At 38.1% G+C, this 17,296-nt stretch overlaps 1 protein-coding gene across 1 annotated transcript in view; it reads right to left on the bottom strand.

The window, feature by feature from the left end:
- Positions 1-784: 784 nt before the first annotated feature.
- WDR49 (WD repeat domain 49) overlaps positions 785-17,296 on the bottom strand; it is a 210,049-nt gene continuing 193,537 nt past the window's right edge. The window contains exons 18-19 of the mRNA XM_049867101.1: positions 898-1,018; positions 785-791 (exon numbers count right to left, since the gene is read on the bottom strand). Coding sequence (XP_049723058.1) covers positions 785-791; positions 898-1,018 — 128 coding nt within the window. The remainder of the gene's footprint in view (positions 792-897; positions 1,019-17,296) is intronic.

Here is a 17,296-nt window from a genome sequence, read left to right as displayed (position 1 = left end):
TCTTTTCTATCTGCAAGTGCAACTAGCATGTGTTGTTACATTCTTAAGACAAAAATATTCTTGAAAGAACTCTTTAGCATGCAAATATAAAGTAACTAACTCAGGTTATATGAATTAATTGTTAATTATTTTCTACAGGATGCAAAAATATCACAGCTTAAGAATATTGGTTGCCTGGAGAAATGGTGTTGTTTATGAAGAAAATGGGTCAAAAATGAGGGCAGTAGTTTTTAAGAGTTAAATGTTTCCTACTTGATCGTCCACTTAGAAGGAGTCTTTTATGTAATCTCAAACCCTTTGATCTTTTGTTTCAATGCTATTTTCTCTTTGGTTGTCCCACGCCACTCAATTTTAAAGTACAGTATAACAAAGTATAGAGGGAGACTATATCCAGTAATTTCCCAATAAGTACATCAAAGAATAGATATGAGTTAATAATATTAATAAAACAAGCTCTAATTGCTGATTTTACCATTAAATGTTTTTTTAAAAACCTCAAAGTGTAAATAAATGGGAACGGTTTTCATATTCAAGTTTGTAGATTAAAAAATTTCACTGCAAGTTTTACAATGAAAATCAAATGAAAACTGTTTTGCTATAGAAGCCACCAGGAATAAAACTGCTTAGAACACTTTGTTTTGAATTATAATTTTTTTATTTGAAAACATTTGAAAATAGATTATACTGGTTGATTCTGCCCTCTCTTTAATCAGATCTTTCTTTCATTAAAAATATAGGGAAGTGAAAGGTATGGATAAAGACAGCATAAAATATTATCTGAAAACTAATTCCTAAAGTTCAAATATAAAGTAAAAAATAGAGGCAGAACTATTGATTTTTTTTTTTTGCATTTTTATGTGACAATGAAATACTTATTTTTCTTTCAATTATAATTGCTTCTTATTTCTTTTTATCTTCACTTCACTACTTATTTCCTGACGTAATTGCTTGGCTCTTCGTTCACGATCCAGAATTTCTTTGGGAAACAGGTTTTTCTCATCAAATACAGCTTTCAAAGCTACAAAATGATGAAGAAAATGGCATGTAAATTATATCTGATAAGAGACCCAGTTAAATCAGATGATGGGTAAAAATTCTTAAGTTTTACATTACCTAAAAATTTGTATATTTCTACAAACAAGTGTGCATTTGGGGAAATTTTCTCTAAGATTCTGCCATTCCTTTAACTTCGATTTAAATTTATAAATTAAATTTTAATAGAATCTGTTTTATTAACTCACTTATATCATGACAGAGAAATACCATCTGAGAGTAGAGCACTAAAGAACTTTGAGTTTTTATTTTTTAATCTACTTAACAGCTATTGAGAATTCATAAAAAGCCAAGAGAAAATTATTCTGTATTAAAATAATCAAAACACAGTCTGACTGTCTGCGTGACTAACCAAGTGCATCTGCAATCACTTCTTCATAGGCTACTTGATCTGCAGAGATCTCTGGATTCAGACAAAAAAAAAAAAAAAAAAGACCAAATTTCTCCCATGAGTGGTTATATTGCGCATCAATGAGAAGTAGGGGGAAATTGTGCCCTGCATTCAAGAAAATAATTTTGGCCTTCTGCTTAATTTTTTCATTTCATTTCAACAAATGTTTACTGAATGTATATTATGCATAATGTTCTGTGCTCAGGCATAAATAAGACAAAGACATGACTAAGTCACAGGCTCTCTTTCAACTGGTAGAGAGAGGGACCAGTAGCCAAATAACCAAAATATCATATTCAAGAGAACATGAACAAATGTGAATTGTGCTTATACAAACAGATAAGTTAGAATGTGCAGGGATCAGAAGAAAAGCTTTAAGAATTAGGCTTACTTGAGAAAGCTGTTGAGTGGCCTTTCAAGAAAGTCCTTGAGATCCAGATAGGATTTTAAATGATAAGAAGGACCTTGGAGGTGGGGGAAAGATTGGTGGAGGGAAAAAAAATGTCAAGTTGAGGAACAAAGTGAATAAAAGTATGGAAAAACAAGAGCCACTATTCAGATAACTCTGAATAGAACAATTTAAGAGAAACATAAGATATATATAGGCAAGTAAAGTGGAACGAGAGGTTGGAGCTGGACTGAGGAGGATCTTAAAAGCCATCCCAAGGAATGTGAAAAAAGGAAACTTAAGTAAAAGCTGAGCAACTTCCAGTTCAGTGGCACCTTTGTAAATTTGTGTTAGGGAAAAAAAACGTGTTTTCCACTCCCATTATAATGTGCATAAGTCCACATCTTTCCACTTTTTCTAGCGGAAAATATATAAAAACAGTCAGGAATAAGGGGGGGTAGGGAATAACCCTGCAAATAAATTTCATATTCAGCAAATCTCCAAGATAGATGTAATCAGCAGCCTACAAAATATTAAGAAAGGCAGTCAAACAGCTGAGATTGGGCAACATTACATAGGAAAAATGGTAAGTATATAGAGCGGTAAGAAGGGTAGCAGCATCTCAGAAAGTTCTGGCAAAAAGACACTTACTGAAGGTGAAGGGCTCACCCTCAGTATACGGTGAACAAAGCTGGAAGCACAAGCTCTTTCTGCTTGATTTAGCTCATAGAAACAGATGAAGCTGGGCTACATAAATTATCAAATATATGAGCCAATTTTACAAAAACAGTCTGCCCTGCGGGTTGTTAAAGATTGAAGGCCACCCTGATTCCCCATCCCAAGCTCCTACCCAGAGACCTACTGCAAGTTTCAGGTTTAAGAAAAAACAACACATCATCGTTGTTGTTGTTAGGTGCCGTCGGGTCAGTTTCAACTCATAGCTACCCTAGGCACAACAGAATGAAACACTGCAGGTCCTGCACCATCCTTACAATCATTGTTATGCTTGAGCCCATTGTCGCAGCCACTGTGTCAATCCACCTCATTGAGGGTTTTCCTCTTTTCCGCTGACCCTGTACTTTACCAAGCGTGATGTCCTTCTCCAGGGACGGATCCCTCCTGACAACATGTTCAAAGTATGTAAGATGCAGCCTCACCATCCTTGCTTCTAAGGAGCATTCTGGTTGTACTTCTTCCAAGACAGATTTGTTCGTTCTTTTTGGCAGTCCGTGGTATATTCAATATTCTTCACCAACATCACAATTCAAAGGCATCAATTCTTCTTTGGTCTTCCTTATTCATTGCCCAGCTTTCACATGCGTATGATGCAATTGGAAAATACCATGGCTTGGGTCAATAACACCTTAGTCTTCAAAGTGACATCTTCGCTTTTCAGTACTTTAAAGAGGTCCTTTGCAGCAGATTTGCCTAATGCAATGCTGTCTTTTGATTTCTTGACAGCTGGTTCCATGGCTGTTGATTGTGGATCCAAGTAAAACGAAATCCTTGACAACTTTAATCTTTTCTCTGTTCATCATGATGTTGCTCATTGGTCCAGTTGTGAGGATTTATGTTTTCTTTATATTGAGGTATAATCCATACTGAAGGCTGTGGTCTTTGATCTTCATCATCAGTAAGTGCTTCAAGTCTTCTTCACTTTCAGCAAGCAAGTTGTGTCATCTGCATAATGCAGGTTGTTAGTGAGTCTTCCTCCAATCTTGATGCCCCCTTCTTCTTCATATAGTCCAGCTTCTCAGATTATTTGCTCAGCATACAGATTGAACAGATATGGTGAAAGAATACAACCCTGACGTACACCTTTCCTGACATTAAACCACTCAGTAACCCCTTGTTCTGTCCAAACAATTGCCTCTTGATCTATGTGAAGGTTCCTCATGAGCACAATTAAGTGTTCTAGAATTCCAATTCTTTGCAATGCTATCCATGATTTGTTATGATCCACACAGTGAAGTGCCTTTGTGTAGTTGATAAAACATAAATAAACATCCTTCTGATATTCTCCGCTTTCAGCCAGGATCCATCTGACATCAGCAATGATATCCCTGGTTCCACGTCCTCTTCTGAATCCAGCCTGAATTTCTGGCAGTTCCCTGTCTATATACTGCTGCACCTGCTTTTGAATGATCTTCAGCAAAATTTTGCTTGCGTGCGATATTAATGATATTGTTCAATAATTTCTGCATTCGCTTGGATCACCTTTTTTGGGAATAGGCATAAACATATCATTAATAGTAATTAATTCAAAAGAGGAAACAAATGAACTTGTACAGTGTGGACACAGAGATACTATAAGCCAAAAAAACAAACAACAGAAAAGAGCAGCAAAACTAATCAATACATGGATCACCACCAGAAAAAATGTTGCCACTGGCAGATAAATATTGTTACTAAGCATTTGGCTGTAAAAGAAATTTAAAATCTTACAAAAACAGTTACCTCTGTGACAACAGATCACAAAGCAGAAGAAGTGAAAGAACTCAGGGAAGAGATGGAGACAAGACAAGAAGTGATGAAATGTGAGCTGACAGAACTCAGGAGAAATAGAGAAAAATATCATGAAAAGGGAATAGACTATATGATAACACAGTAGGAAACATAAGAGTATAGAAATGAGAAAAGCAATTTAATAAGATGAAAATTTTAAAAAAGAGAATGAGAATGGAAAATGATAGATATTGAAGACAGACAAAAAATATATCCAACAAAATATAATTATAGTGAATCCTCAAGAAAGAAAACTAAAGCAGAACAAATTTTAAAACTATCATTTAATATAGCTTTTCTCAAATAAAAAAATACTTACATACTGAAGGGACACACTCTGTACACGGGGATATTTGACTCAGGATAGGCAAAACTAAGGTATATCCTAGTAAAGTTATTAGTTTTTAAAGATAAGGAGAGAATCATCTGGCAGCCAGACAAAATGACCAAGTCACTTAAAAAGGAGAAAAATATCTATTTTGCATTAGATAGCAGTGATCAGTAACAGCAGAACAACACCTACAAGATAATTTTAAAAAGAACATGTGAATTGATGACATTATATAATCTAAACTGTCCCTAAAACCTTAAAAGTACAAATAGTTTTCAACATCTAGAGAATTCAGGGACTCTGTTCCCAAGAGTCCTTTTTGAGGAAATTATTAGTAGATAAACTGAGAAATAACTGAGGAAAATTTGGAAAAAATATTGTGGACAGCACTGAATATATTTAAATGTAGAACTAAGATGAAAACAATGTGGAGTTTAGGATAACAGAATAGAAGCTAACTACCATGTGCCTGACGGTGTAGAAATATATGATAAAAATAGGGAAGGGAAGGGAAGGGAAGGGAAGGGAAGGGAAGGGAAGGGAAGGGAAGGGAAGGGAAGGGAAGGGAAGGGAAGGGAAGGGAAGGGAAGGGAAGGGAAGGGAAGGGAAGGGAAGGGAAGGGAAGGGAAGGGAAGGGAAGGGAAGGGAAGGGAAGGGAAGGGAAGGGAAGGGAAGGGAAGGGAAGGGAAGGGAAGGGAAGGGAAGGGAAGGGAAGGGAAGGGAAGGGAAGGGAAGGGAAGGGAAGGGAAGGGAAGGGAAGGGAAGGGAAGGGAAGGGAAGGGAAGGGAAGGGAAGGGAAGGGAAGGGAAGGGAAGGGAAGGGAAGGGAAGGGAAGGGAAGGGAAGGGAAGGGAAGGGAAGGGAAGGGAAGGGAAGGGAAGGGAAGGGAAGGGAAGGGAAGGGAAGGGAAGGGAAGGGAAGGGAAGGGAAGGGAAGGGAAGGGAAGGGAAGGGAAGGGAAGGGAAGGGAAGGGAAGGGAAGGGAAGGGAAGGGAAGGGAAGGGAAGGGAAGGGAAGGGAAGGGAAGGGAAGGGAAGGGAAGGGAAGGGAGAAAGAAGGTTCATTTCTGATAAATCAGTAACAGCTAAGAGACAAAAGATATCACTTAAAACTGACAATTAGGAGAGGCCAGGCCAAGATGGTAGAACAGCCAAATGCTTTATGTCATCCAGACCGGAAAAAATAAGTGAATAAAGTATATATGACAATCTAGGAATGCTAATCATCAAAGACAAAGCTAAAGAATCCAGCCGAGTGGCAGGTGGAAGGAGGGATAATTCAAAAACAGAGGAAATGGGGAACTGCGGATAGTGGGATCACCAGCGTTGTACTACCTGATTCTACACAGCACACACAGGTTGAAGCAAGCAGCAACATCCTAAGGTGAAACCCACCCCATCTGGTGCAGTCAAGCAGCAATGAATCTGAACGCACCTCCAGAACAAACAGGAGTGACGTCAGATCTGCAAAAGTTCAGTGCAAGCTCCTAACCCACTGCATGTGCTGACACCATAGATCCTCCCCCACCAGAGCTCCACAGCCAAGGAGAATCCCCTATCCCTCACCCATTCCGCACCTCACTCGGACACCAGTCCCAGCATTGGACGACACCGTGCCTCCTAAGCCAGGCACTCATGGCAGGTACACAGGCACCTGCCCTTTCACCAAGCCACTGACATAGGGGGTCCACACATTTGCAGTGCCCTTCACGCCCCCTCTTCACCCCTGCCCCAGTGCCTTGCAGGCATTGAACACTGCACCCCCTCATTAGCACAAAATAGGCAGAGCATCCACTTGAAACCCATTTTCACCAGCAGTAGCCAAGTGACAGCTGCAGATTTGTATATCCGACACTGCCCCACCCCCTAAGAAGAGACCTCAACCACCCACACCAGGGGCGTGAAGGCTGATGGTACCACATTCCATTTAGCCACCCATGACAGGAGCCTGAGAATTAGTGATGCCTCTCAATCCCTCCAGCCAATGGCACTGGGCAACCAAAAACCGGCTGCACTACCATCCCTTCACTACTCACTGTAGTGGACAGGAACACACCCTCCATTCAGGGACCCAGTGGAAACCAACAGCATCCTGCCTTGCCTCACACATAGCCCCCCACTGCAACCAGAGACCTGTGTTTGCTCCAAACACCCCCATGCAGCCCTGACCACCTAAGACTGTAGGTGACAGTCTCCACACCATACACTCAGTGACTGACAATGCAGACGCCTGCGCTCAAATGACTGAACTGCAAGAGCAGTGAACAGACTCCTGCGCTTACATACTTAGTAGTCTCTCTGACCACTTATGACAGAAGGCAAGAGCTTCAATGGCATCAACAGCCAGAGTGGCACACACACCCAGTCTACTGGGACATATCAAAACAAAACAAAATGAAAATACAGGACAGAGTAAAAAAAAAAAAAAATGCAATAAATAAATATAATTACTTTCTGATGCCTCAGAGACAAGAGTAATATCAAATCATATAAAGATGCAGGACAGGACGGCTCCAGCCAGCAACCAAAATAAAGAACTGAAAAATCTTCTGGAGGAAGATAAGGCAATGGAAATACCTGATAAAGAATTCAAAAGACAAATATACGGAGCTTTGCAAGAGATCAGAAAGGAGGTCAGGCAAAACTCAGGCCAAACCAAGGAACACACAAACAAAACAATAGAAGAATTCAGGAAAACCATAAAAGAACAAAAATACAAAATAAATAGACTGTTAGAAACCATACAGAGACAGCAGCTAGAAATCCAAAAGATTAACAACAAAATTTCAGAATTAAACAACTCAGTAGTAGGTCACAGGAGCAAAATTGTGACAATGGAAGTCAGAATTAGTGAGATTGAAAATAGATCCCTTGACATCAATTTGTCTGAGGAATGAAAAAAAATGAAGAAAGCCTAAGAATTATGTGGGGTACTAACAAAAGGAAAAACCTGTGAGTAAGCACAGCACCAGAATGGGGAGCATAACGGAAAACACAAAAAGAAGTGTTGAAGAATGGCTGGCAGAAAACTTCCCTAATATCTTCTCATGAAAGATGAGAAGATATCTATCAAGATCAACAAACCCCATATAGGATAGACCTCAAAAGAAAGTCACCAAGGTATATCATAATCAAATTTTTCAAAACCAAAAACAAAAAAAGAATCCTGAGAGTGGCAAGGGATAAATGAAAAGTCACCTACAATGAAGAACCAATAAGACTAAGCTCAGGTTACTCAATAGAAACCATGCAGGCAAGAAGGCAATGGGATGACATATATAAAGCCCTGAAGGAAAAAATTGCCAGTGAAGAATTGTCCAGAAAAATTGTCTCTCAAACACAATGGTGAAATTGGGTCATTTCCAGATTAACAGAAGTTAAGGGAATTTGTAAAACAGACCAAAATTACGAGAAATATTAAAAGGAATCCTCCAGTTAGAGAACCATCAGACACAATCCAAGAATGGGACATAGGGCAGATCAACCAGTTATCAACCCAGATAGGGAATTCACAAAACAAATCAAAGCTAAAAGACTGAATATAGGGAACCAGAGACGTCAATATGTAAATGACAACAACATCAAAAAAATAAAAGGAATAAACCATGTAGTCCTAGAACTTCCATATGGAAAGAAATAAAGGCAATATCAGGAAATAAAAGACTGGTTTAAATTTATAAAAATAAAGGTAAATTTCAAGGTAACCATAAAGGAAGCTAACAAACCTACCCGTCAAAATAAAAAAAAAAGAAAAACGTAAAGACTCAGCAAACACAAAATCAACAATAATGAAAGAGCTGCAAAGAAAATACATAAACAAAAAGAACTCAGCACAGAAAATTAAATGGAACAAAGAAACCGTCAACAGTGCAAAAAAAAAAAAAAAAAATCAAAATGACAGCAGTAAACTCATCAATAATTTCACTGAACGTAAATGGCTTAAATGCATCAGTAAAGAGAAAGAGAATGGTAAAATGGATAAAACAACACAACCCATCTATATGTTGTCTACAAGAGACACACCTTAGACACAAAGGCATAAACAAACTAAAACTCAAAGAATGGGAAAAAAAATATCAAGTAAACAGCAACCAAAAAAGACGAGGAGTGGCAATCTCCAATTAAATAGGTTTTAAAGCAAAATCCACCATAAAGGAAGGACACTACCTAATGATTAAAGGGTCACTAAACCATACCTTGAGAACATAAGCATAATAAATATATACATACCCAATGACAGGTCTCCAATATGCATAAAACAAACTCTGACAGTGCTGAAAAGAGAAATAGACAGTTCCACAATAATATTAGAAGGCTCCAACACACCATTTCTGGTGAAGGACAGAATATCTGGAAAGAAACTCAATAAATATCAGAAGATCTAAATGCCACAATCAACCAACTCACCCTCATAGACATATACGGAACATTCCACCCAACAGCAGCCAAGTATACATTCTTTTCCAACGCACATGGAACATTCTCCAGAATAGGCCATATTTTAGGTCACAAAGAAAGCCTTAACAAAATCCAAACCATCAAAATAATACAAAGTATCTTCTCTGATAATGATGCTATAAAAAGTAGAAATCAATAACACAAACAGCGAGGGAAAAAAATATGGAAACTGAACAATACCTTGCTTAAAAACTACTGGATAATAGAAGAAATCAAGGATGGACTACAAAAATTCATAGAACCAAAATGAGAATGAAAGCACATTTTGCCAAAACATTTAGGACACAGCAAAAGCAGTGCTTAGAGGTGAATTTATAGCATTAAGTGCACTCATCAAAAAAGAAAAAAGGGTCAAAATCAAAACATTAATCCTACAACTTGAACAAATAAAAAGAAAAAAAATTTTTTTTATGCAGAGCAGTAAAAGAAGCACCCAGGCACCAGAAGAAAAGAAATAATAAAGAATAATAGAGAAAATAATAATAAATAATAGAGAATAGAAAAATAATTAAAAGAGTCAACAAGACCAAAAGCTGGTTCTCTGAAAAGATCAACAAAAGTGACAAACCAGTATTTGACAAACCTGAAAAAAGAAAAACAGGAGAGGAAGCAAATAACCCAAATAAGAAATGAGACAGGTGATACCACAACAGACCCAACTGAAATAGAAAGGATCATAACAGAATACTATGAAAAGCTGTACTTCAACAAATTTGAAAACCTAAAGGAAACAGACAAATTTCAAGAAACATACTACATACCTAAACTAACACAAACTGAGGTAGAAAAACTAAACAGATCCATAACAAAAGAAGAAAATAAAGAGGTAATTAAAAAAAAAAAAAGCCTCCAAACAAAAAAAACCACTGGCTCGGACGGCTTCACCGGAGAATTCTACCCAACTTTCAAGTAACAGCTAACACCAATACTACTCAAGCTATTTCAGACCATAGAAAAGGAAGGAATACTCCTGAACTCATTCTATAAAGCCAGCATAACCCTGATACCAAAGCCAGGCTACCCATTAAACTCATTGCTATCAAGTCAATTCCAACTCATGGTGATCCTATAGGCGAAGACACCACAAAAAAAAAAAAAAGAAAACTTCAGACCAACATCCCTCATGAACATAGAAGCAAAAATTCTCAATAAAATTCTAGCCAATAGAATTCAACACCATAACAAAAAAAATAAATAATACCTCATGAGCAAGCAGGATTCATACCAGGTATGCAGGGGTGGTCCAACATTAGAAAATCAATCAACGCAGTCCACCACATAAATAAAAGAAAAAAACCAATTGATCACATCAATCAACACAGAAAAACCATTTGACAAAGCCCAACACCCATTCCTGATAAAAACTCTCAGCAAAGTAGGAATACAAGGGAAATTCCTTAACATAATAAATGACATTTATACAAAGCCAACAGCCAACATCTTTCTAAAAGGAGACTAAAAGCATTCCCCTCGAGAATGGGAAACAGACAAGGATACCCTTTATCGCCACTCTTTTTCAACATTGTGCTGGAAGTCCTAGCTAGGGCAATAGGGCAAAAAGAAATAAAAGGCATCTCAATTGGTAAGGAAGAGGTAAAACTATTCCTATTCACAGATGATATGATCTTATATGCAGAAAACTCCAAAGAACCCACAAGAAAGCTATTGGAACTAAGAGAAAATTTTAGCAAAGTAACAAGACAATATTAACTTACAAAAATCAGGATTCCTATTTGCCACCAAAGAAAACTTCTGAAAGGAAACCACCAAATCAATACCATTTACAATACCCCCAAGGAGATAAAGTATTTAGGAACAAATCTAACCCAGGACATAAAAGACCTATACAAAGAAAACTACAAGACACTACTGCAAGAAACCAAAAGAGGCCTAGATAAGTGGAAAAACATACCATGCTCGTGGATAGGAAAACTCAACATTGTGAAAATGTCAATTCTACCCAAAGCAATCTACAGATACAATGCAATCCCGATTCAAAAGCCAACAGCATTCTTTAACCAAATGGAGAAAAAAATCACCAACTTCATATGGAAAAGGAAGAGGCCCTGGACAAATAAAGCATTACTGAAGAACAAAGTGGGAGACCTCACGCTACCTGCTTTTAGGACTTATTTTACAGCCACAGTAGTCAAAATAGCCTGGTACTGACCCACCAACAGACAAAATGGAACAGAAATTGGGAACCCAGATATAAATCCATCCTTCTATGAGAATCCGTATTTGGCAAAGGGCCAAAGTTCATTAAATGGGGAAAAGACAGTTTCCTTAACAAATGGTACTGGAATAACTGAATGTCCATCTTTAAAAAAATGAAAAAGGACCTCACACCATACACAAAAACTAACTCAGAATGGATCAAAGACCTAAATATAAAATCTAAAATGGTAAAGATCAGGAAGAAAAAATAGAGATAACACCAGGGGCCCTAATACATGGCATAAATAGGTTTACAAACCAGAACTAACAATGCACAAACACCAGAAGAGAAACCGTACATAGATCAAGAGGCAGTCGTTTGGACAGAACAAGGGGATACTGATTGGTTTAAAGCCAGGAAAGAAGTGTGTCAGGATTGTATTCTTTCACCATACCTATTAAATCTGTATGCTGAGCAAATAATACGAGAAGCTGGACTATGTGAAGAACAGGGCATCAGGATTGGAGGAAGACTCATAAACAACCTCTTTTACGCAGATGGCACAACCTTCCTTGCTGAAAGTGAAGAGGACTTGAAGCACTTACTAATGAAGATCAAAGACCACAGCCTTCAGTATGGTTTGCACTTCAACATAAAGGTCCCTGGAAGCTCCTAAAAATTAAACATTTATACTTATCAGAAGACTTCACCAAAATAGTAAAAAGAGCCCCCACAGATTTGGTAAAAATTTCTGGCTACAACATATCTGACAAGGGATAATCTATGAAATCTGCAAGATACGGCAACATCTCAACAACAAAAAGGCAAATAGTCTAATTAAAAAACAGGCACAGGATATGAGCAGATACTTCACAAAGAAGATATAACTAACAGGCACATGAGGAAATGCTCACGATCATTAGCCATTAGAGAAATGTAAATGAAAACTACATTGAGATACCATCCCACCATGACAATACTGGCACTAATCAAAAAAAAACACAAAATAACAAATGTTGGAGAGGTTGCAGGGAGATGGGAACTCTTATGCAATGCTGGTAGGAATGTATAACGGTATAACCACTATGGACAATGATATGGTGCTACGTTAAAAAGCTAGAGATAAAAATACCATACGATCCAGCAATCCCACTCCTAGGAATATACCCAAGACAAATAAGAGCCATCACATGAATAGACATATGCACACCCATGTTTATTGCATTATTATTGACAATAGCAAAGAGATGGAAACAACTTAAATGCCCATCAACAGATGAAATGATAAATAAATTATGGTACGTAGACAAAATGAAATACTAGGAGGTGGGGCCAAGATGGCAAAATAGCCAGATATTTCCAGTGATTCTTCTTACAATAAAGACCTGAAAAATCAAGTAAAACAATTATATTTATGACAAGCTAAGAACCGTGAACATCAAAGGCAAAGTTAGAAAGCGGGCTGAGCGGCATGCGGAGGGAGAGACAGTTCAGAACCGGAGAGGAGTTACCAGACCTGAATCTCTGGGACCTGTCAGGCACCATTCCTGGGAGTGGCTGCGGCAGGCTGGTAGTAGTGTTCGGTTGCAGTTTCCTCAGGGAGAAGCAGCCAGCTGCACAGCCTACTCAAACCTCCAGAACCAGAGAAGAACGGCACTCTCAGCAAAAGTTAAGTATTTGTGTATATTTTACTGCACTCCCCACCACAGGGCCAGCTTCAGTGGCTTTTGATTTCTCCGGGCCTAAGATAGGGACATTTGTGTGCCTTGAGCCTCCTCCCGGCCTTGGGGAAGGAATAAATTCACAGCTGGGGGAAAAGATAATTTGCCAGCTCCACTAACCTGGGAAGCTCAGGACAGAAGCAGCTCCTATCCAGGCATAAATTGTCTGTGGACTTTAAATACCTTTCCCCCCTGCCTGGGCCTGTGTGGGCCTATTTGAAGAATAGGCAGACTGCAACCCTTTCAGCTGTGCGGTGGAGAGGTGGGTGCTTGATATGTGACACCGCTTTGCCTAATAAACAGGGTCCTCACCTACCCACATCAGGGGCCTAAGGACTGGTGGCTCCGCTCAGGTCACCCAGCCACCCACAACAGGGATCCAAGGATAACTGGCACCTCCCGGTCCTTACAACCAAAAGCATTGGATGCCCATGGTCAGTCTGCAGAACCCACCCACCTGTATGCTTTAGGGAACAGGGGCGCACTTTCCTCAGAGACACTTGGGGGGACAGTTCTCAGCCCCCTGCCTTGTTTAAAGCATGACCCCCCACTGCAACCAGATACCAGTACCTACACCCAATACCCCTGCCCCCTTAAGACTGCAGGACAGAGCCTGTATCACACACTTGATGACCAGCTACATGAACACCTGAGCTGAATCCACACAAGAAAAATGAATGGACTCATAAGCTCATATACCTGATAACAGCTCTAGCCATCTGGTGACAGGACATCAGAGCACAAAGGCAAACATAATCAAGCTAGCACACTCAAGCAACCCATTTGGGCATATCAAAACAAAACAAAGCAAGAAGCTAGGATACAGTAAGCAAACATAAAATAAACTAATATAACTTATAGATGGCTCAGAGACAACAGACAATATCAAACCAAATAAAGAAACAGACCACGATTGGTTCAACAAGCTCTCAAAACAAGGAATCAAGGGATCTTCTGGATGAAGGTGCCTTCCTGGAATTACCAGACGCAGAATACAAAAGATTAATATAGAGAACTCTTCAAGACATCAGGAATGAGGTCAGGCAATATGCAGAACAAACCAAGGAACACATGGATAAAGAATTTGAAGAAATTAAAAAGATTCTTCAAGAACATAATGAAAAACTTAAGCTGCAAGAATGCATAGAGAGACAGCAATCAGAAATCCAGAAGATTAACAATAAAATTACAGATTAGACAGCTCAACAGAAAGCCAGAGGAGAAGAAATGAGCAAGTGGAAGGCAGAATTGTGGGGCTTGAAGATAAAGCACTTGGTACTAATATATTTGAAGAAAAATCAGATAAAAATTTAAAAAAATGAAGAAGCCTTAAGAAACATGTGGGACTCTATCAAGAGAAATAACCTATGAGTGATTGGAGTACCAGAACAGGGAGGTATAACAGAAAATGCAGAGAGAATTGTTGAAGATTTGTTGGCAGAAAACTTCTCTTATATCATGAAAGATGAGAAGCTATCTATCCAAGATGCTCATTTAACTCCACATAAGGTAGATTTTAAAAGAAAGTCACCAAGACATATTATATCAAACTTGCCAAAACCAAAGATAAAGAGAGAATTTTAAGAGCAGCTAGGGATAAACGACAAATCACCTACAAAGGAGAGTCAATAAGGATAAGCTCAGACTATCCAGCAGAAACCATGCAGACAGCAAGGCAATGGGATGACATATATAAAGCAATTGAAGAAAAAAATTGCCAGCCAAGAATCATATATCCAGCAAAACTGTCTCTCAGATATGAAGATGAAATTAGGACATTTCCAGATAAACAGAAGTTTAGGGAATTCGTAAAAACCAAACCAAAAACTACAAGAAATACTAAAGGGAATTCTTTGGTTAGAAAATCAATAATATCAGGTATCTATCCAAGACTGAAATGCTGGACAGAGCAATTAGATGTCAACCTAGAGAGGGAGATAACAAAAATAAACCAAGATTTAAAAAAAAAAATGCTCAAAACAGGGAAGCAGTGATGTTCTGTAAAAGGAGACAATATTAAAATAATAAAGACAGACTAAGAAATGTAGTCATAGATCTTACATATGGACAGGAAGAAAAGGCAATATAAAGAAAGAAAAGTTAGGTTGAAACTTCGAAAAATAGGGGTAAATATTAAGGAAACAGCAAAGGAGACAATCATACTCATTAAAATAAAATACAAGAAAAAAATAGAGGCTCAGCCAAAACAAAATCAACAACAATGAATAAGAGGAAAAGACAATATATAAACATAATCTACTCAGCACAAAAAATTAAGTGGGGAAAAAGAAACTGTCAACAACACACAAAAAAGACATCAAAATGACAGCACTAAACTCATACCGATCCAAAATTATGATGAATGTAAATGGAATAAATGCACCAATAAAACAGATAGAATGGCAGAATGGATTAAAAAATGTGATCCGTCTATATGCTGCCTACAAGAGACACACCTTAGACTTAGAGACACAAACTAAAACTCAAAGGTTGGAAAGAAGTATATCGAGCAAACAACAATCAAAAAAGAGCAGGAGTGGCAATATTAATTTCTGACAAAATAGACTTTAAAGTTGAAGGAAATGCAAGCAAGCTGTGGCCCAAGACGTAGATGAGCAGTTTTTAAATTATTTTGAATTTCCTGAAAACTTGGCATGTTTTCATAGCTAGACATATATGTCTGTCTCTTCATTTCTAAGGCTTTACTGTATCATCAAAGATTCAGATTCTAAGAAGTGAAAACAAACATGAAAAGTTTAAAAGATTGCTTTATTTGTTCATTTTTTGGTTTTCTTAAACACTCATTGTATTATAGATCTTACTGCATATCATTTTTAGCAGATGACCAGTTAGCAAAAGAAAACCTAAAATTTTTTTTTCAATCTCAGACAATTCCTTTTTTTTTAATAGTCTATGTAAATGCCACCCCAAGTCTGTCACTTTGTTGCACTGTGGGGTATGAATCTATGAAAATTGGAAACTGTCAAAAATGAAATGGAACACATAATCCTAGGCATTAGTAGGCTGAAATGGACTGGTATTGGCCATTTGAATCGGACAATCATACAGTCTACTATGCTGGGAATGACAACTCAAAGAGGAATGGTGTTGCATTCATTGTTAAAAAGAACATTTCAAGATCAATCCTAAAGTACAACACTGTCAGTGATAGGATAATATCCATACGCCTACAAGGAAGACCCACCCATTAATATGATTATTATTCAAATTTATGCACCAACCACTAAGGCCAAAGATGAAGAAACAGAAGATTTTTATCACCTGCTGCAGTCTGAAATTGATCGAACATGCAATAAAGATGCATTAATAATTACTGGCAATTGTAATGCAAAAGTTGGAAACAAATAAGAAGGATCAGTAGTTGGAAAATACGGCTTTGGTGATAGAAGCTATGCCAGAGATTGAATGACAGAATTTTGCAAGACCAACGACTTCTTCATTGCAAATACCTCCTTTCACCAACATAAACGGCAACTATACACATGGACCTTGCCAGATGGAACACACAGAAATCAAATTGACTACATCTGTAGAAAGAGATGATAGAAAAGCTCAGTATCAACAATCAGAACAAGGCCAGGGGCCGACTGTGGAACAGACCATCAATTGCTCATATGCAAGTTCAAGCTGAAACTGAATAAAATTAGAGCAAGTCCACGAGAGCCGAAATGTGACATTAAGTATATCCCACCTGAATTTAGAGACCATCTGAAGAATAGATTTAACGCTTTGAACACTAGTAACCAAAGATCAGACAAGTTGTGGAATCACATCAAGGACATCACCCGTGAAGAGGACCAAGAGGTCACTGAAAAGACAGGAAAAAACGAAAAGACCAAGATGGATGTCAGAGGAGACTCTGAAACTTGCTCTTGAGCGTCAAGCAGCTAAAGCAAAAGGAAGAATTGATGAAGTAAAAGAACTGGACAGAAGATTTCAAAGGGCCACTCGAGAAGACATAGTAAAGTATTATAATGACACGTGCAAACAGCTGGAGATGGAAAACCAAAAGGGAAGAACACACCTGTCGTTTCTCAAGCTGAAAGAACTGAAGAAAAGTTCAAGCCTTAGGTGCAATAGTGAAGGATTCTATGGGGAAAATATCAAACGACACAGGAAGCATCAAAAGAAGATGGAAAGAATACACAGAGTCATTATACCAAAAAGAATTAGTCAATATTCAACCATTTCAAGAGGTGGCGTATGATCAGGAACCGATGGTACTGAAGGAAGAAGCCCAAGCTACTCTGAAGGCATTGGTGAAAAACAAGGC

This window comes from Elephas maximus, chromosome 23, assembly GCF_024166365.1.
Source record: "Elephas maximus indicus isolate mEleMax1 chromosome 23, mEleMax1 primary haplotype, whole genome shotgun sequence".
In the NCBI taxonomy this organism is placed as follows: Eukaryota; Metazoa; Chordata; class Mammalia; order Proboscidea; family Elephantidae; genus Elephas; species Elephas maximus.
The sequence above is the reverse complement of the archived record's forward strand: the minus strand, read 5'-3'. Positions and strand labels throughout refer to the sequence as shown.